We start from the raw sequence: 22,319 nt of genomic DNA on the forward strand, positions 1-22,319 counted from the left end.
CTGTTTTGGTTGATGCTAAAGTACTTCCTCTGTCTCATATGAAATGCTTTGAGTTTGCAGGTGGAAAAAATGTAAAATCAATTTTATAGACTATAGCACATAACACGTAACAATAGATTCAGCTTGACTATCTTGCTGTAATATGTATACAGATGCAGTTAAACCCAAGACACATTTTGTTGTTCACTTTCTGTCTTTTTCTCAAACATAGTAGAGTTTCAGTTCTCAGAAATACTCAAGAAATATTTCAGGAAAGCTCACTCTCAAGAGCTTCATATTATTTATTTTCTTTCTTCTATAACAAATGTGTTGATTAAGCCTGGGTGTAAGTACAATTTCAGATGCGTCTGTTTCCTTAGCTTTGTTTTCTGTTCTGTTCTAAGTGAATTAAATACCCAGGCTTTATTTTTGCACATGTATTTAAATGCTCTATTTACAGTTTTTCAAAAATTTTACTCTGTATCACATACAACAAAGATGGGACTGAGCTGTGCCCAGGCATTTTTGAAACTATTTGATCTTTGTATTTGTGAAACTATTTTTATGATTAATCTATTGACTAAATATTTTATATAAGCAGTCTTCTGGGCTTTTTTTTTTTTTTTTTTTTTACCACTGCTCTAAATTTTTCAGTAGTTTTGGAAGCATTTCATAAATCTATTTTACAGCACCAGAATCTCCCTTCTCCTTAGGCATTTGTTGTTTGTGTAGAATTCTGATTGTGTTGCTCCTGTTTCAGCTGAGACTGCTCTATAGTAGTTGTTGAGAAGCAAATTGGAAAATCTTGTCTTCACTGCTTTTCCTTTACAGATCACAAGGCCCAGCTGGATTTCAGTAAGCTGGTTTGAGACTAGTTCTCTCTGGTCATTAAACAACTTTCTGTATTGTTTCTTGGTGAGCGGCACAGTCAATGCAGATTGATTTTTTAATTTTTATTAAGCAGGTGGAAATTCATTGGCAAGTTTTTGTTTTTCACTTAGTGGTAGATAATCATATTTTTTCAGATGCTTTTTAAAAAAAATTACTTCACTGATAATCATATGAGAAACTTAGCAGCTCTAGTATATATAAAACCAGCATGTTATAAAAAAATCATAAAGGTGATTCATAACAAGGAGGTTGGAATTAGATGATCTTAATTAATAACCCTTCCAACTCAAAACATTCTATGATTCTATGATTCCATGATGTTTCATATTTACAGTTTAAATTATATATTTATTTTAATATGTTAGTCTCAAACCACATTCTTGGTTTTTTTAAGTACATGCAATGTATAATTTTATTTACAAAATCTGTTGCAGGTAGTTTAAATGTAAAATCATAGAATCACAAGGTTGGAAAGGGTCTACAGGATCATCTAGTCCAACCATCCTCTCATTGCTGTAGCTACAGCAAACCACTAAACCATATCTCATAGCTTCTCATTCAGATGCCTCTTGAACACTGCCAGGGACAGTGACTCCACCACCTCCCTGGGCAGGCCATTCTCTGGGAGAGTGTAAAAGGCGTATGTTAAGGCATAAAGATACATACTAACTTTTCTATTCAGTGAGCTAAAGTTTTTGTGGCTAATAGAACTGCCAGTTATAAACACCACATTTGCATTTATTAGAGCTGTTTTGTTGTACTGACCCCTCCCACACTAATCAAATAGTGAAGTTTTTAGTTCTGTTTCCTTGGTGTGCTGCATTAGCTGCTTTCTGTGGTAGAGCTGAGCGTTCTCTGTGCAGTCATTCTACTTCTTTTCTGTCAAACATGCTAGTTTACCTGAGGGCTTTGTTTATTTGATTAAGAAAATGCTGTCTTGTTTTACTGTATTGTACTGTTCATAACTTAGAGTGGAACTAGTGAGCTTCTTGATATTTTAGTAGTCTTATTCGAGAATTCCAAATATTGATTCTTCCCAGCAATCAACTTCTCAACCATCCTTTCCCTAGTAGTTTTATTCTGCACCAGTTTAGTGCATGAGCAAGGTGAGCGAACTTTGGGAATTAGCTATTGCCAACTGAATCACATCCTGATTAATGTTGTATTTTTACGTTTGAAAACAAGAACCTTCTTTTCAGTATCTAGCATTTTAAAGATTCATTAAAGATTTTAAATGATTTAAATCATTCCAAATAACACGTGAGCTATCACTTGTGATATTTCTATCTGTCTATTAAAAGACAAGAGCTTATTGTTACTCTGTGTTGTTCTTATTTTAAGAAATGAGTGGATTTTTTACTTGGTACTCTGAAAGGCAATTTGCTGAATAAGCCTTAAGAGCCAAGTACTATAATGCACTGATTAAATTCTTTTTAATAAAAGGTTTATCTAAATGACACTGAAAATTGTAAGAAATGTAGCGATGATCATTCCACTTACCCACACCTTTTTTGGTCTGCTTCAGTCTGTTTAGTGGATTGGATTAATGAGGTCTGTGTATGTAACACTTGTCTTAAATTTGTCTGCAGTAAATGGATAGCCTTGACACATATTCAAATAAATGTATATATAACAACAGTGTTGCTATTTGTAGCTTGTCAGGTATGTCATTACTTACAGTAGAGGATACATGGCTTCCTGACTCTCTGGCCAATGTTTTTGTAGGCATTTGGCTGTTCTTATCTCATTGAAAATATCATCCTTCTTTCAGCAGTTCTTTGTAGGCTGCTGGCATAGCAAACTTCACTTGTACTTTTGTAAGAGAAGTAATAGTAGACATTATAGTCCTTCTGGTATTGGTTAGTTTGGACATTATTTTTCTGAACAGGCAGCTTAATGAAGACTCACAGCTATCTTGAAGTCTGTTTTTCTTCCCTTTTATACCACTGTCTTCTGTTGATGTATTTCCCTTGAATGTGAGTTACTCTATTCTACATCTTGTATGCCTGAGATCATGTATCCTAATGTGAGACATTCAAAGGCTGAGACCTTAATAGTGAATGTGGGCATTTAAGTCTTTGTTGTTGAGCAGTACTCATTCTCAACTAGCATATGTCTGTGTATTGATGCTTTATATTGTCATTTAATACACCTGCTAAAATACAAGGGGAGAAAAAGAAATGTGAAAAGAAATGGCTACCTCATTACAGATATTGCCATTTTTAATCTAAAATAATGTACCAAAGCGCTATGAAGCTAGAGTAAATGAATATCAAAAAGTCATACAGTTGTTGTTGGCATGAATTTACAGTTCATATATTGAAAGTCAGAGTTACTGATATGAAAGTAGCTAGATGAAGCCTGAAATATCACAAATATTGTCACTGAAATGCTGCAGAAATATTCTTTAAAAAAGGTAATTCAGGCTCTCTGACATTTGCAACCTGCACCAAGAGCTTCTAATGAGCAAATAAGGTCACTTGAATGAGTCACTGGAGTGCGATTGCTGAAGGCAAAGATGCTGCTTTGCAGGCTGCTTTGAAGTGCAGTTATGTAACTGTCCCTACCTATTAGAATTCAGTGTGTATACACTAAATGAAGACAAAGAACTTAATTTAGGATCAGCCAAATGCCAAATTCTATCAAGGTAGTTCATACGTTAAGGTTAATATAGCCTAGTAATGCATCTTGAAAAAGTTTGATCTGAGTAGGAAAAAGCATGGGTTTATAGCACCGTGAATCTGTGTAACTATTAGGGTAGCATATGCTATTTCTTAATTTCTATTTTTTTTTTATTTTTTTATATTTTAATGTGAAGAAAACATTTCTGTGCTGATACTGAATTTTTACCTCATAAATTATGCTCTTTCAGAAGCCTCTTCATGAGAAACAAGCAGCTTGAGTTAACAAATTATTTCTGCCTAATTTGCTTCAGTTTGGAAGTGGAAGAATAATCAACATCTAGATCATCTGTCTCTAGTTCTGATTGTAGATAGAATTTTGAATGGTAACAGAAAACCATTCATAAATTTCCTTTTTTTTTTTTTTTTTTTTTTTTTTTTTTTTTTTTTCTTCTTTTCTTTTTTCTAATTTTGCCTAGACTGTTCTATGCTATAGTGATTAATTTGATTCAAAGGCTTGTGTGCAGTAAAACTTACCTCTGTTGAGCAGGATGATGGCTGAAAGGATGCAGGAAAGGAGCTTTGATTTCCATTAAAGTTAATAATAGTAATTTCAAATTAACTTTCCCATTTCTGTAGTAAAATCTATTTTAGTGTGTTACTGTCTCAACTATTAGAATGGTTTCCTTACTGCTTAATAGAAATCTGTTCAAATATATTTTAAACACTGGTTATTCTTGGTCCCATTTTTTATGAAGTAGAGAGATTCTTTCTGTTTAGATTATACTGCTGTCAGTTTTTTGATCTTCTCTTGTTAAAATTTTTCAACCGTTCCTCTGGAATCAGCTTTCTTGAACTTCATTGTCAAAACCGAGTCATACTTCTGACAGTTCACCAAATCCACAGAGCTCTAAAGATTCACAGTCCTGAAAAATTAAATTGTGTGATGTTTACGCCAGTGTTTTTCAACTGTTTACTTCCTCTCATTTTGTACTATTCCCTACAGTTAAATAATTCTTATTCCTACTTTTGTAGCTTTTTGCATTTATGCCAACTGAACTTCTCTCCTTTCACCCTGGTCTGTTCTCAAATTTACTGTGATCCTGTGGCGTAATTGAAGCAAATGTGTATTTCACCATCTCCAAAATAATACCAAATTCTTAACAAATGTATTACTGATGTGAACGAAGTGTATAAATGGAAACGTTTGTGAAGGTACCGCCAGAAACAACAAAATAGGAGTTAAAAGAATGATCTGTATTGATAATGGAGGCTGTTGTTCCCAGTAGCAGAACAAAGGAATCAGTTTTCTTATCAAGACAGGTGGGTAGATAAGTGTCACCATCTCTGTTGTGGCACAGCTGACTTGTCAGACAACCCTGCATCCTAACAGCAGTGGGATGGCAACAAGATTTAACATATGCTATTCCTTTTCCCATTAGCACAGTAGGAAAGCAGACACATTGCAAGTAAACAAGGATAAGCAGACAGTGAACAGCAATCTTTTCTAACACTTACAGAGACTGCAGTGAGGAAAATTCCAAAGCGAAGAATAACAACTCAGAACAACTGTAATCTTCCAGAGAATGTAAAAGATGTGTCTAGTAGCTGCATCCTCATTATGAATCAGGAAGAATGTAAGAGACATAATGAAGTGTTAGTAACTGACGTTGCTTTAAGCATTGTACATTTGGAGTGTACACCTGGGTAAGTGATTTGGCATGAGAGAGAGAAGAATTTGTGACAAAATGAATGTTTCTAAAAGCAGCTTTCTTAAAGATTTCGTAAACAATCTTTTTTCCTTCCATAAGATTTCATGCTGACTTTTACTAAATCTTCTACCATGTCAGGAGTCTCATTAAAATTACACTATATATATATATGAATTTATTTTATTTTATTTTTTAAACAAAGGTTGTTATCTTGCAACAAAAGTAAATTAGCATTTTATCTTCATGACTATCAGCTGATATTGGTTTATATACATCCATATGTATGTTTGGTTGAAGCAAACCCCTTCCCCTTAAGTGCTGCATCATTAGTTAACTTATAAATGGCTTTGGCTAACCTATAAATATTCTAAGTTGAAGATCATCGAGCCAAGACATTTAATTTGATCTAAAAACTCATCTAGAAACTCTAATGTGCTCTTCCTCAAAGCTGACACCTTAGTCCTCTCCAAAATTTGTTGAGAGGAGGAAAACAGATACCCTTTGCCTTGAAATTGCCCAATTACCTGCTTTGTTATTGAAATTCAAGAACCATTAAAGACAAAACAAACAAAAAATCCTAAAAAATATGGGCTTTTTTGAGTTGTTCTGGAGGCTTCTCTTTTCTTCATCTTTCCTCCATACATGGTGCATTTAAAAAATGAGTTCTTGTTTTACTTAATGTGCCTTAACAGCATATAATTTTGTCCCTTTAATGTCCTTTTTGTTACCTGGGTATTCCTGATCTAATTTGAAAATCTGGTTTCTGCTTTTTAGGATTTGAGGTGATTAAAGCATTCATTGTTTAGTCATAATGATATGTGAATGTATTTATTGGTTTTGTTGTGCATTTTTATAATTAATAAGTTATGATTGTGGCCGTAGCTCTTCTTTTACAAAATCGGTGTTATAATAATGATTTTCAGTTCTACATGTGCTTTCATTTCCTTTTCATTCTGTTTCTTATCTTCACTCTTTGACAGGGTATCTTCTTCAAGTGGTAACATTTTTGGCAATGAAAATTGTTGCCTGGACAATTTATCTGTTTTTGCTTTCTGTAAGTGTTTTCCTTTAGCCCTGGTTCATTACTGTTGGCTTCGACTTCTCAAATCAGCTGATACATTTGTATGTAATAGGCACATATTACCTGCGTTGTCATCCTTATGATTTCCATGTATCAGTGCTTCTTTCAACAGCTTTTATGCATAATTTTGAAAACCAGAATGATGTTCTCTTCCCAGATATCTTCTGCTCTTTAGTAGGGCATGGTTCCAGTAAATCCAGTCTAAAATCTGTGTTGGAGTAGCCTTGATGGAGATTACAACCATGGTACAACTGTACCCTCACTGCAAGAAAGACATTGAGGCCCTGGAACGTGTTCAGAGGAGGGCTACAGAGCTGGTGAGGGGTCTGGAGCACAGGCCTTATGAGGAGAGGCTGAGAGAGCTGGGATTGTTCAGCCTGGAGAAGAGGAGGCTCAGGGGAGACCTTATTGCTCTCTATAACTTCCTGAAGGGAGGTTGCAGTGAGCTGGGGGTTGGCCTCTTCTCTCGTGTAATCAGTGATAGAACTAGAGGGAATGGTTTTAAGCTGTGCCAGGGGAGATTCAGGCTGGACATTAGGAAGTATTACTTCTCAGAAAGGGTAGTCAGACATTGGAATGCACTGCCCATGGAGGTGGTGGAGTCACTGACCATGGGAGTGTTCAAGAAACGTTTGGATGTTGTGTTGAGGAATATGATTTAGCTGGGAAGTATTGGTAATGGTTGGACTAGATGATCTTCTAGGTCTTTTCCAACCTTGATAATTCTGTGATTCTGTATTACTTACAAGTCTAGTTGCAGGGATGTTGCTTTTCCAAACAGAAACTTTCCACAGTGCAGGTAGGCAAGCAAGTGCTGTAACAGATTTTCCACAAGGCTGTGCAGGCTCAATCTTTAGAGTAACCTTTTTAATATCTTACTAGATAAAACCCTGAGCAACTTGGTAGCTGACTTCCAGAAGTTTCAACCTACATATTTGATGATCCCAGTTTTCCTTTATTTTCCTTTAGGCTGTCTTTTGATACTCTTTTCTACTCTTATGAGTGTAAACTCCTGTGGTAAGTGGGGGCATCTATATCTCTTTTACCTAGATTAGCTTTAATTTATTTTTTTGTTTGTTTGTTTGTTTGTTTGTTTCTTCTGATTAACTTGCATCTATTTAGCAGTAGCTTTCCTAAATAGCAGCTTTGTGTTATTTCTGTCAGCAGAGCTCTTAAAGATGAGTAAACATAAGTAAATAATTGGAACTGACTTAAATTTGGGAAATGCACTCTTGATAATGCCAGACCACTCTCAGAGATGATTTTAAATAGATCGAAGTAGTGGAATGGAACTGAAGCTGAAATTATAAACAGAAGGGAAATCAACTTTTCCCAAGGGTAGATAATGATAGGACACAGGGGACTGGATTCTAAACAAAGAAAGGAATGTTTTAAATTAGATGTCATGGGGAAGTTTTTTCACAGAAAGGGTGGTGAGGTGCTGGCACAGACTGCCCAGAGAGGTTTAGGATGCTGCACTATGTGTTGAAGTAAGGAAAAAAGTTATTTCAGATAATGATGCATTTAAGGACATACAAACTTCATGGTAGTGACTGGTATCTGTGAAGGCTTCAAATGAAATGTGAAATCTGTGAACTTCATATTTTGCCTCTTGTAGTTTTCAATTTTGAATAGAGAAGTACTGAAAAAGCAGGATAAGCTATTTTTTGTGTTTAATTTAAAATAGTGAAAGGGAATGTTGGTGCATTCATGGCAGATTTCTAATCCACGCTTACAGGGGTTGACCCTTAGTTATTTCTATGCTGTTGACTTAGAGTGACCTTTTTTCTTTAATGAGCAAAGTTGGAAAAACTTGTATACTCAGCTTTTAAATGCTGATATGAGTCATTCTGCTGCTTTACTAGATATTCAATCTGACCTCTAATCATCCTCTTATTACAATATTGAATTTAGTTCAGATGTAGACTGCTTGTATGCTAGTTTCTAAAACAAGACAAAAGAGAAATGCTGGTACAACACTTGAATGTGGCTTTTGATTCCTATTTCAGATGGGCAAGAATATTTTACCATAGTCTGAAGGCTAGATTGGTCATAATATTTCCAACTCATTGAAGGTTTTATTTGGATTTTTTTTTATCTTATGCAATCAATTTGTATATAGCTAATAAACTAATTGTACTAAAACACAGTTTAATGCTTTGTATTAGACAGAGTCAGCCTTGATTTCCATCTACTACACTTAAGAATGATTTTTAAGTTGCTAAATGCATGTTCATTAAAAACTTCAGTACATCCAACTTGAGTAAGACCCAAATTCTCTGTCTTTTCAGTCAAAGAGCATTAGATAAACGTGTACAGAAATTGTGTCAACTTGTTGCTGCCTAACAGGAGAGAGTACTACAGTATCCTATACTTCTTTCCTATCTGTAATATTAAAATTACAGTTCCTGGAGGTCTCAGTGTTTTATTTCTGTGTTCTCCTTCCCGCCACTACTTCTTAATGTTCTTGCACATGGCAACATCTGTAAACATGCAACTTTCACCAGCATTATTACCTAGGAAGATGTGTTAATTAAAAATTTTAACAGTTCATTTTAAGTCCCTTCCAACCTCTATGATTCTGTGTGAAATTTTTCTTTGGACATCCTAAATAGGACAGTGTACCTTAGCTGTTCCTTTTGAGAAAATCTTCCAATACGTATGCATGTAATGAGAATGAGTAAATCTAATCTTGTATAATGTTACAATTTACAGATTAATTAAGTGTGCAGCCACGCCATTGTTACTGTTGTTGCCTCTATAAGTGACTCAGTTGATCCCAGGACTGTTTAAAAGATCAAAGGCTTCTTCAAATGTTCCTATGTCTGTTCTCCATAACTTACTTTCTTTCTAGCCTAAATTCATTTTCTGAAAGTTCCTATATACAACCATTAAGTAAGTGTTTCAACCAGTTTTTGATCCTTTCTTATCTGTACTTCATCTTTGTCCTTCAGGGATTGTCAGAGCCATATCCTTTTCTTTTTGGCTAAGAAATAGTAGCGAGGGATAAAAATGAAATCTTGTCAAGACATTTTTTACATATTTTGAGAAGCATAGAAAGACATCTGAAAAATAAATATTTATGTATACATTCAAGCTCTAGTTACTTGCCTGGAAAACATCACAGAAACAGAAGTGTGGGTGCTTAAACATTTAATAGTATGATAACATCAAAATTATAACAGTGCCTGATCCTAATTTGAAAACATGTAATGAAAGGTGGAGGCAAAACTCAGGTTGACATAGTCTTTTCATACGCTTAATTATCCTTCCTACATTTCCAGTCTTAATCAGTCATAATCAGACTTTCTAACTTGATGGGTCAAGTAATCTGTTGTGTAAGTTAGCACTCTAATAAGACTGTTATGTATAATACATAGGACCCAACTGTACTTAAACATCTATCATAGATGAAACACATTCAATAAGTTTCACATCATTTTCCAGTAGAAATTCCTGTCTGCTCTTCTGCAAAGTTTCTAACTATGCAGGGCCATCATCCCCACAATTAATACTGGTATTCTTTTTTCAATACTAGAAGTTGAGGAACAAAATACAAATTATTTCATTTTATAGTATGCCTTTACTTGGTGGTACTTGATGTGTCATTAAGCATGCAAAAGATTAAATTAAAAATCTGTGTTAAAATATGTATTTCAAAATATCAAAAAAGCATGGTAATTCGGTAATTAATGTGGTGTATAATTACAGACGTTCCATTTCCAGCTCTATCTGTACTAGAGTTCATTGCTTTTTCATGTTTCTCTCCACTGTAGTAGTTAAGAAATATACAGTCAGAGAATCAAACTGAACAGAAATTGGACTTTTTTTGAATCGGGGTAGTATTTCCAGTGTTCTGTCAGTGAAACAGGAGACTTCACTGTAAAATAAAATACTTCTATTGTGTGCTTAATTAAAATGCAAAACTGTTGTTTCATGTTTATATGAAGGTAGCATTCTAAAACTTCAATGCTCATAAAATTCTCAAAAGTGAATGCAACTTCTTTATGAGGTTTAAGTTGGAAAGGAAACGGTCTTGTTTACCAAACTAAGTCTTTTTCCTTCTAATTTATGAAGATCTTAGAATGCTTCTGTCCACATGTCCACAGGATCTGGTTAACAGTAATTCTTCCAAATAAGCTGTGTTGCAAGGTGTGGAGAAGCAGTGATAGCTAGAGAACACTGCTAGTCATACTTTGATAGTGTAGATTAAGGAAACTGGATAATTTGTTTCCGATTAGTATAGCCATAACAATTGCACTTGCTGTAGATAGTTTTAAAGGAACCATTAGAGATGTCAGGCCCCTCAGCAAACTTGATAAATTATTAAATTTAATGTATAATGTAGATCATAGTAGCAATGAGTGAAATGCTTGAGGGAGACATTCCTCTGCCATGTTCATAAAACATACAATGGAACAGTAGCAGCCCTTCTTGATACTGGCTTTGGAAAAGTTGGAGCTGTAATTTGTAGATATGTTGTGCATGCCAAGAAATGGCTGACAATTTGGGCATGTTTTTAAAATAAAGGGGAGGGTGTATATAGTGAGCACATAAGGCATTGAGAATTAAAGCCAGCAATGAAGTATAATTTCCCTAATATTTTCTTAATAGAGAAACAAGAAAAGCAACAAACAAGAATATTGCTGGACAGTGTAGTGTTTCTTTCTTCAGTACCTACCCTATAGAAATTAGAAGCTAGCATGGCAGTTAGGAGATTGGTTTCTTTTGCTGCAAATACATTATATTACACTATACTAATACACAGCTAATTGACAGCTTTGGTTTTTCTCCCTCATCTGCGCCTGTATTTCTTCTTTCCTTCTTCTGTCCCAAAACCTGTGCAATTTGCTGGTCTTCTGAACTATCACAGAATAAATTTGCACTTACTTTTAGTTTAGACATCTTTTGTGTTATGTCAGGCTTCAAATGAGCAGTCTTTCTTATTGCTGGGGTTTTAAACTGGTAGGACTGTGGCAGTCAGGAAGTTTTCTAAGTAAGTTCATCAGTACCTCTTACAGATAGAGAAATTCTGTAACAAAAACAATTCTGTAAATACCAAATCCCCAGATTTTAATCAGTCCTTTTTCAAAAGAGTGAGCAAATACAGAAGTCCAAGAGCAGTTAAAGAACTCCTGAGTGCATAACGTTTCATTCTTCCCTAATCCTAACAAATACACACTCTGTCAGAATAAGCTTCTTCTGTGATTTTAAATTAAAAAGGCAGTTTGTGATTATAGAACATTCATTTATTTCTCCGTATGTGTTTGGATTTTGTTTTGTTTTATTGTTTGTTTGTTTGCTTTTTGTGAGAGGGAGATAAGAGGTATAGACTGAGGCTTTCTGTTGTAATTTCAAGAGGTAAAAGGTTTTCTATTTATACCAGAACAAGAAATTAAAACCTATTGAAATTCAAGGGTTCTAAATAGCTTGTGTAATAAACATCTACAGCTGAAGTGATGCCAGAAAATAATAAAGTACTCCATTTGTTCTTGTCCCAAACAAGAACTGTACTTTAGAATAAGTATTAGCTCTTTATTTCTTCCCTTATATTTTTTATTTTCTTCCTTCAAAATTATTTTATCACTTGTTTTTGGATTTTGCTTTTTTTGTTGTTGTTGTTTGTTTGTTTGTTTGTTTGTTTAAGTTCTTATATGTATCCATACAGGTATTCCAACTCATTGCTAAAATGTGATGTAACACCCCCATTTTAGCAACTGCAGTCAGAATAATGCTTGTCTTCTATTAAATATAACTTTTCTTTTGTTCTTCTATGAACTTTGAAAGGAATTATAAGGTTTTATTCCTATAAATATATATTTTTTTTTTTCTTTAACACTTGATCAGACTCTTTGGCAGTTAAACACTACTTGTTATTTTGGTGATTGTTCATAATTGTATTATTTCTTATAAATGCAGTTCACATCAAAGTCACTTACTTTGTTTACTGGTGTATCCTTAGTCTAGATCACTGCAAAAATTGCTGTGTATATCTACTGTAATAGAGTAAACTTATAATTCATTGAAAATTGCAGACAAGGTGGGAAGCTCCTTTATTTACTGGAGTCAACATACCAAAAAGAAAAACAGTTTTTATAGGTTCTGTATATTTTCTCGCTCACAGGAATATATACTTATGTATATATATTTAAATTCCCTATATATTGAGTATGTTGGCATAAAATATTGCAGTTCTTTCAGAATTTTCACTTTCACTTACTTCCCATTTAACATATTTTTGACATAATACCTTAACAGTCTTTTTAAGTATAAAATCCTTATGGATTCTGATGCTTCAGAATATGGAGGGCATCAAAGGTTGGACCACAATACAGAGTACTTCTCTGAAGAATATCCTCACAATTGTCGACCTAATTCAGTTATGGTAAGAAAGGTGTTCTATTTTTAATCTGAATAATTGAACAACTTGAAAAGACTTCATACAAATATGGAGACTATTCTAGGAGTATTTCTGTTGTGGTTTTGTTTGTTTTTATTTTCTGAAATTAGCTTGCGTATGAATACATCAGAGAGAATGTTACAATTTTATGATGTCTAATTATATTTACTAATTTTCTTTTGACATTAACTTTTCATTTGCATGTCATCCTGCACTGTCTTGCCATGTGATATGCATGAAAACCTTCTAATGTACTTTTGAATTGCCACTTTTAATGTAAAACCTTGTTTTCATGTCTGAAAAAACTCCATCTGCATGTTTTATTAGTGAATAAAGCTATAGAAACTAATTTTTAATTGCTTTCTTAAAATCATTTGCTTAACTTCACAAAGGCAGCTGGCTTTATCCACCTCAGTTTACAGAAAAAACATAGAACAGACTTTCTCTATTCACATCAAGAATGTTTAGTCCTAATTGTTATAAACAGCGAACAAAGACTTTCCCTCAAATCACTTCAGATCACCTTCTTATCACTTTTCTTGTATTGCTGCATATACAATTTCTGTTAGCTGAGGTGGTGACTAATCGAAACCAAAATAGTGCCTATTGTCATTACTCTTGAAATCATAATCCCTTACCGCAATTCATTTATAAATCTACCATTTCCCATTATTTTTATATGTATACATATACATGTGTGCATATACTATATGTGTATGTGTGTGTGTGTGTATGTGTGTGTATTACACACTTGTATGTATTTTCACAAGTTCAACAGATAATAAGATTCAATAAGGCCATGAATTAGTCAGACTTCAGTGGATATGTTCTGAGAATGCGTATGTTTCTGACCACATTTTTATGTCAAAATCATCAATGTGTGTGAAAAGGTGCATCTCTATACACAGGTATATCTGTATACAGAAATACTTATAGTGTATTATTTTTGTAATGTAACAGACTACAGATATGGAGTATCTATACCAGTATGTATGTGACATTCTTCTTCCATGACAGAATGAATAAATGATCTTCAAGTTTCACATTTCTTGTGAGATACAAATTCCTGTGAATTACTGTGTGCTCTAATCTCTGTCTCTCATGCTTTCTCTTATACCTTCTTTTGTTATATTCAGAGTATTGACAATTCTTTTGTTGGCATGTTTTAAAACAGTTTTGTTACATTATGCTTTTATTGTGCTTGGCCTAAAGCATCTTGGGAACATTTGTTTTTGTTTTTTTAAGTGTTTGAATGTGACAGTGCCATTGAGTATAGGTAAGTATCTATTATCATAAGCACACTAAGAAACTGAAGAACTAAAAGTTCATTCCTGAAGGTTATACAGCAAATTAATGCTTCCAGAATTCTTGCTTCCTGTGTCCAATTCAAGTGCTTTAGTGATTAGAGAGCATTTTAATTGTCTGCCACTAACTTAACTTCTGTAAGCCAATTAACTGTAATTTAGAGTGTATATTTCACATTAAGGCTTTTAGATGATGAGTGCAAATCATTCAGGATGGAAAAAATACAACAAAACGTGAAGACGCGTCTTAATTAGGAGCATGTGGAAGATGAAGCATGTGACAAGCAAAGCAGCAAATGCATTTTTGCAGCATAAGCTGTGGCATGGCATTGGCACTTCTGAGTCAGATAGATACCCATCAGAGTGGGTCATGACAACTTTCCCTTATGTCCTTCAGCAGTCCAATTCACAGACCAGCCTCAGCCAACACTCCAGAAGATGCCACAAGCACCTCATAAAGGTAAAATGGTAGTAAGAGGACACAAAGGAAAAGTAACTGGGGGGAAAAAATGTGGAGATTCAGACCAAATCCAGCAAGATACAATGGCAAGTAAGAAAGAACAAGAGTTACAGTGAATACGAGCAGCTGGTATATTACAACAAAACATAAATGTTTTATCACGGATAGAAATTTAGATCCCAGTTCTTTGATAATCCATCATCCTTGAAAATTACTTTAGTCCTGGTTTAACGTTAAGAAATCCAAACAGATTTCTTCCCCTCAATTTTTCTTTTCAATGACACCACCCTAGTGAACTCAGAAAAGGTTTTTTCTTGTAGTTATCTTATTATACTTGTGTACTGCATGTGAGTTAAGTATCTAGTTTCAAAATTAACCACAAATATTTTTTTACAGTGAAAGATGCACCTCCCTTAAGGTGTGCTAGATAAACACTGCCAGTAAAACATGCCCACAGGACTATGACAAAATGAAATTACATGCAATAATTCTTCTGCTCAAGTCAAGCTTAAATAGTGCACAAACATGTTATAGAAGTAGGAGATTAGACGTGACATAATTCATTCTAGAAACATCACCTAATAAAAGAAGTATTCAAAGTGACATTGCAAAATGAGAAGAAATCTGAAATACCTGGAGTGAAGAAAACTGAATGAAGGGTAAACTTTGTAAATACTACTCGACACTGGAATTTTTCTGATGAATATATGGTAATTCCGGTTCTGTAGAAGGCCAGATTTCAAGATCATCATGCATGCCTTGAAAATTCTGTAGAAAAATATATCAAAAGTATTCTATGTAAATAATGTCATTTTTTCCATTTTGCTGCTTGCTCTGCTGTGGGTTGTTAACAGATACATGAAATGTACATAACTTTTCATGTGATCAAACCTTCTTAAAACAAGCTGTTAACATATTTGTCATTGTACAGATGGACTTCTAAACTGTCACATTTTTGTTTGTATTGCTGCCATGAAAAAAAGGCTTTAGTAGTCCTTTTTGAGCTATGTTTGTTGTGGATGCCTTATTTCTGGAGGTGTTTAAGCTCAGATTGGATGGAGCCATGGGCAGCCTGATCTCATGGGTTGCAACCTGGCCCATGGCAGGGGGTTGGTGCTAGGTGGTTTTAAGGTCCCTTCCAACCCAAGACATTCTGTGTTTTATGAAAGATGTGTGCTTTTTTCAATGCTTGCATTACCTTCTAGTTTTATATACGTCTTCACATTTCAAATTAAATGCTGCAGACGTGTTTCAACTCCTGTAAGATCCTAGTGCTCCTTTTTGTTTGTACCTTACCTGATTATTGTAGCTGGATGTGAAACATTGATTTGGGGCAAGAAGAGGGTGGGGGAAGAAAAGTCTGTTTCTAATAACGTTCATCATTCCAAATGTTTTATCAGGCATTTGACTTGATTGATTTTTATTGAAAAGGTAATTAGATCTAAAAGTGCGTCATAGTAACTTAAATATTTTCTTAATACACCAGAATTAAGGATTTGTATGGAAGCACTGTTTTATACTTGTTGAACCAACAGAAGTGAGTAATAAGCAGTCTAAAGTTGCAGAGTGTTGTGTCATTGGCAAAACAGTATGCAGTTAATGAGAAGTGCAATTGTTTAACATACTTCAGTTTTTATAGATTTACTTTTCCTGTAGTTCTCATCAGTTCAAATATCTAAACTATTAGTGGAAGCTGAAATACTCCTTCTCCCTTTCATTACATCAAATCGAAATTGTATAGTGTATTCTAAGAATATCCTTATTGCTGGGTTGGACCTTTTAACCTTGACCTTAATGTATAATATTCAGTGTCAAAGTGCAACTTCATGTCTCCATGAGTCTATTGACAAATTAAAAATATTCACATAGACTGAAATGATCTAAAAGCTTTTAGTGACCTTAGCTTTGAAAACAGTAATTTGGAAAACTTTAAGGATAAGGATTTATATATTGAATTTTAAAAGAATGATGTAATCTTTAACTATTTTTTCCCTTAACATGCACAGATATACACAATATGTGACACAGTATCTGTGGTTAGAAAATTGACTGTTCTAACTAGGTTCAGATAGCAGCAAGATCTTGCCTTTTGTTGATTAAGATAAATTAACAGTAAATTGATAAATTAGTTTGCTTGTATTCATTGATAAGTTTAATTTTTCAACAAACAAAAACTCAGAAACAAGTATAACGAATCAAAACTTAGTCTGTTATCCACTTTCATTCAGTCTCATTTTTTTGGACTGCATGTTTGAGTTTGTTGTCTTATTGAAGTAACCTTTTTTTTAAGAAAGAGTGCAAAAGATAATAGAAATGTTGAAAAAGAGATCTGGAGATCTTTTGCATAAATGAAGCAAGACAGTCAGAGAAATGTTTTTCTGCATATTCATGCTTTACAGCTGTAAATTGAAAAACAAATTGGAAGGCAGCACTTCACATTATTGTAAGCATACCTTATTTTTCATATGCAATATCTTGCAAAATAAAATCTGAAATATGAATTTCTTTATAACAAGTTACAGTCAGGAAGTAAAAGCTATCATGTATCTTATTCACTGATGGTTAATTATATTCTCAGAATAGTCTCAGTGTCTGACAATTAGTAGTGATACAGAGACGTGAGATTGTCCAAAGCCCTCATTTTAATTAAAAGTTTGGGAAAATGTTGGCACAGACTCCTGTGATATTGCCTTCTGCATCCACCAGCTGCAATATGCACTATCAAATATTTTTCTGCAGTGCCTGATCTAGCTCTGAGTTCCAGTAATTCTTCCATCTGCTGCAAAATGACCTTGAAATGATTTTTAGGACTTGATGTTTTCCAACCCTCAAAGTAGGATGAAGGGTAGTTCATTATGGTTCCAGCCAATTTCAGTTGTGCTTGCACCTGGTACTGAATCTACTTTGATGGATCTGAAAGTAGAAATGTAGTTTGTAACATTTCTTGCTCATGGCTTGTTTGTTTATTTGTTGTTTTTTGTTTTGTTTTTATTTATTTGTTTTAATATATATTTAGAGATTGCTATATATTTCAACCCTCCTGAAATATCTAAGGTGAGCTTCGTACTTATGACTGCTGCTGTTCACAAATACTTCCTGTATTTTATATTTCTGTATTCTTAATTTTTCTCATTTCTTGTTTCTTGAAATTAAGTATTTGAATACTGAAAAGCATTTTACAAATTCCTGTCAAATGGTTGCAAGACCATCTTCTTTTCCTTGTTTACACGATAGCCCGCATAAACAGAATATGATCTTGATAGAGCACCATGAATGCAGGTGGAAAACAGGTTGCTTGTAAGAAATGCTTTCATGTGTGTGTTATATTGGCTATACTGTATTAGTACTAGAAACTCTGATCTGTGAAATTTGCCTAATTGCAAACATTGTCACTGCCACTATGACATTTTAAATTGACAAGTCGTATGAGAAGGTCAAAGAGGAGATAAAGAAAAACATGTTCTATGTATTTGACTTACAAACGTTTCTGTCCTCAGTCATCATCTTTGTTAGCTATTCTGCCCATGAAGTCAACCACAACTATTCCACTTTATTTCCACTGAATATTCCATTGGGAATAAAAAGACTTTCAATAACTTGATGACTAAACATCTGAAAATTAACTTTGTCAAAAACTTTATTTTCACAGCTGAGTCACCCGAACTGTCCCCAGAGGTTATGATGTTCTCCCTTCTGCATATTTCACTCCCTCCATTAGTGAAGGCCTTATGAGTCTCCTGATGTGTTTTTTGATGGCTTCCTAAAATAGCAGAGTTAGTGTGACAACACAGAGGGTAGGCGACCTCTAAGTAAGCAGTTGGTGTAGAAAACAAAGGTTCAGTTCATTGAGATATCTAAGGCCATGACTAACCTGGTTTGACCTCATAGCTGGCCCTGCCTCTTGAGGCCCATTCCAGTGTGAATAAGTTTGTAATCCTGAAGGGGAGGAAGGAGTTAGAAGGCCCTGCCGGATGAGCACAGAATGCTTGAAACAGCATTGAGAGGATGATATGATTGAAAGATAGTCAGGAAGTTGATTTCCTATGAATGTATTCTCCTTAATATTCTATACTTTGAATTTTCACTTATATCCATGTTAATTAAGTAAGCCTTGTGAAATTATGAAGACAAATGAAATAAAATCTGTGATCAGAAAGGCAGGATAGAAGATATAAGAATGTAAACCAAACTGAAGCTGTTAATTGAAACTATATAATTCAGCAGAAGTATATGAAAGGAAAAGCAAGACTAGAATATACTTATGTAACTCTCCTCAGTGGTGTATAGAAAAACAGGAAAAAAGGCATTTAACTGTAATTTCTTTTGATGATAAATGTCTGGACTTCCTGTTGTGCTTTGAATCAAGATGCTTTTATATACTGTTACATGATCTGAGCTAGACAGACATTTTGAAGTCGGCAATTGGTGCACAAGGAGGTGAACATCTTAAGAAAGGCTTCCAGAATTAATTTCTTAGTGTCCACATCTCCTGGCTTTCAAGAGATTCATTTAGGGTAAGAAAGCCTGGAAAAATATCAAGTTTTTAACTGTTGTGACCAGCATCACGAGGAATAATAAGAGGGAAAAGAGGGAAAACATGGATGTTGCTGCTAAGATATTTGTACTGAGCTAAAATGGGAAAAAAACAGTTCTTGTTAAATCTTTTTTATTATTATTATTTCTATGGCGAAACAAAGGTTAAGGATCTGAGTTAGTGTAGTGTAATAACACTTTACATTAAGTTGTCTGTCTTGAGGTTGTTTCTTTTTTGTTTGTTTTTTTTTTAGAACATCCTTTAAGGATAAGTCAGTTATCACTTCTTAAGTGACTTTTATTTTCGTAATTGTTCATTGAAAGTCAACACCTCAGTAACTGTTCTATGTAAAATCATAAATGACAAGAACATGTATGCTAAACACAGCAATAAAAAAATGAGGAGCTACTTGGTAAACTTAATTACACATGTAAAATGAGGGAATAAGGCAGGTAATGAAGAAATATTCAAGCAAGTTGTAGACTATTAAGAGAAAAATCAGAGAGGTCAAAACCTAGTTTGAGTTAAAAACTAGTTAGAGATATAAAGGATGGCAAGAAAAGAGTTCTACAAGTGTTCAGTAAGTGTACAAATATCAGAAGAGCTCAAGAAAAAATGTGAGATCCTTGAGAAAAGGAGAAGCTAAATATGTTTGATTTTTTGTTTTTAAACCTCAGCCTCTGAGGGCAAAAACTGCTTTCCAGTTCTTTTGTGTGCCAACACACTATCAAAAATAATGTAGCAGCAACAGAGCAATAGGTTAGGGACACCTTAAAGAACCTGGATAAATGGGATATATCCAGGGATTTGGAAAGATTTCACTGGAGTGGTTGCAAGGCTGAAATCATCTGTGAAAAATCAGTGTCCAGGGGAAAATTTTGGCAACTGAAGAAAGGTTGTAGTAAAAGCAAAAAAAGAAACTGAAGGGATCTGTAGGCCAGTGAGCCTTACCTGCTCAGTCTCCTGGGAACTCATGGACCATATCCCCTTGGAATTCATATCTAAAGAGATATGTTTGAATTGATCAGAAAGACAACTCAGATTAGTAAATGCAAAATGTACCTGATAACCTGGTTGCTTTCTCTGATGAAATATCTAGGTATGTGGAGGAGGGAACTACAATCAGTGTAGTTTAAGCTTTAAGCTTTGTCTCCTACAACTGGAAGTACAAGCTGGATGGGAAGATAGTTACACACACTGAAAACTCTTGGAGTGCTGCAGTTTTAGTAGTTGGAGGTTCAGTGTCCGGGTGTTGACTGATATGAAGAAGACTGCTGTAAGAATAGGTGCCAGGGCTGGTGCTGTTTGATGGAGTCTTTAGCAGTAACTGAAATAATAACACAAAGCACATCCCCGGAAGATTTGTAGATGACGCTGAATTAGGGTCAGTCATTGATAGATTGAATGTTAGAGGCACAATCCAGATGCATCTTAATAAATCTGAGGATTTAGCCAGTAGAAAAGTCAATGAGGAAAAGTCAGAAGAATCCCATGTACTAGTAAAGGTTAGAAAAGCAGTATGCTGAGTAGGAGACCTCATAAAAAGAACTGGTGGTTATGCTGGATACCAGATTGAATTGAGTGGAGTTTGTCACAGACACTTAACATACAGTGCTGGAACACATCTTCATTAATGCATTTTAGTGTGTTGGAGTGATTGTTAAAATAATATAACATGGACTTTCTTAAAAAAAAAGTGAACAAAGCAAAAAGTACATATGGTGGCTTACTTAGAAAATGCAAAAAGAACCATGGTTGTCATTTTTTCACCAGAATTTAAAGAAGATAGAACTGAGTAATACAGTATAAACATGGATGTGTCTGTCTGGGAATGCTGGCCTTTTATTGTATGCTATTGTAAATTTATTTTTTCTACAATACTGAGTACTATAGGTATGTGTTTTGATATGGAATGGATTAAAATACAATAAACAAACAGTTCTTAATTAGATTGGATAGAGAAATTAAAATATATGTATTGACACTAATTAAGGCATGCTTTCATTTGCTTATAGCTGTGATTTATCTATTCTTTATATATTCAAATGTATATGGACTTAAATACAACCAGATGCTTGCATTTCAATTTAACCTGTTACTAATGGATTTCTTTCTTTTTTATTATTTTTATTCTTTTAACTGTATCACTTGATCACAAATTCTAGCATGGGCAGAAAATATGCTGCGTGCTATCTCCTATTAAATATTATTGAGTTATATGAATTACAAATTCAAGAGGGAGAAGGATTGTAGTAAATTACTAAGAGACCAATAATCTAGATAGTTTAAGTTTCATATCAACTTTTCCAACTGCACTGATTTTTTTATTAATTCACATATATCACTATTTCTACCATAGATTTTATGTGTTTTTTGTTGGTTTTTTGTTGTTGTTGCTGTTGGGTTTTTTTTACATCATGATTTTATAGAATTATTTAAGGTTCATTAATTTTTATAATTACTAATTAGGCAGGATGCTGTGATCCACCTAGAGGTAGGTGTGAAAGACAGAGTAACTTAATAGTGTACTTAAAATTCTTACCCTTCATAAATGAATCTTTCAAAATAGCAATAATACTTGTCTTGGAATTTTCCACTTCCCCTCTTCAAAGGAGAGATCCAAACCATATTCTGACAAAGGCTAAGAAATGCAGCTCATATTTCTGTGGGAGTATGAAATTGCACAGTCCCCCAGCTTTAGACCCATTCCGCTTAATGTCTTCATTATAAATGCACTTTGCTATACAGCGTCATTTTATAGTTTTGACAAAGCAGTCAAGATTTTCCAGTAAATTCAGAAAATACGTGAAGTAGTCTGTGAACCCTTGAACAATCTGAAGACATAAACTTATTAACTGTTGGAAGACAGTATGTGAATTGAGTTCATATTGTATTTTCATGTTGTTCGAATAGTTGCCTTCTCTACTAAGCTGTATTTTCTAAAAGACGGTAATTACATGCTCAGGAGTATTGCATTGCAATAGTGCAAACAGAAGGGAACATTGTATCAAATAATCAACAGCATCTAGCCAAAAATAAATTTATAATATGCTGTTTGTGGACTATCCTTGATGAGTTCACACCCCTTGAAGCGACTGTTCAAACAAAAGAACGTTAGCTCAATAAAACAGTATTGACTGTTCTGGTCAACTTGAAGCACAAGAGATCAGTTCATACAGATACAGCCTCAATTAATGCCACCTTAAATTTCAACTCTTGATATCAGCTTGATGTCAGGGGTTTAGTATAATAAATTTAGTTCACTCTGAGAGAGCATATCTTTCTGTAATACAGCTTTATGCTGCTCACTTGTTTTCAATATGATTAAGAATTTCTT

The 22,319-nt window shown here is 34.2% G+C and overlaps 1 protein-coding gene across 4 annotated transcripts in view; it reads left to right on the forward strand.

Moving 5' to 3' along the window:
- GBE1 (1,4-alpha-glucan branching enzyme 1) overlaps nucleotides 1–22,319 on the forward strand; it is a 140,222-nt gene that overhangs the window by 113,307 nt on the left and 4,596 nt on the right. The window contains exons 15-17 of one of the 4 annotated variants that reach the window (XM_015880114.2): nucleotides 12,552–12,669; nucleotides 14,386–14,448; nucleotides 14,845–15,703. In XM_015880114.2, coding sequence (XP_015735600.1) covers nucleotides 12,552–12,669; nucleotides 14,386–14,448; nucleotides 14,845–14,847 — 184 coding nt within the window. In that variant the 3' untranslated portion in view covers nucleotides 14,848–15,703. Of the gene's footprint in view, nucleotides 1–12,551; nucleotides 12,670–14,385; nucleotides 14,449–14,844; nucleotides 15,704–22,319 lie in introns of those variants that run through there. The other 3 variants (XM_015880095.2, XM_015880105.2, XM_015880123.2) reach the window with 3 other exon arrangements.

The sequence above is a fragment of the Coturnix japonica genome, chromosome 1, assembly GCF_001577835.2.
Source record: "Coturnix japonica isolate 7356 chromosome 1, Coturnix japonica 2.1, whole genome shotgun sequence".
NCBI classification, from domain to species: Eukaryota; Metazoa; Chordata; class Aves; order Galliformes; family Phasianidae; genus Coturnix; species Coturnix japonica.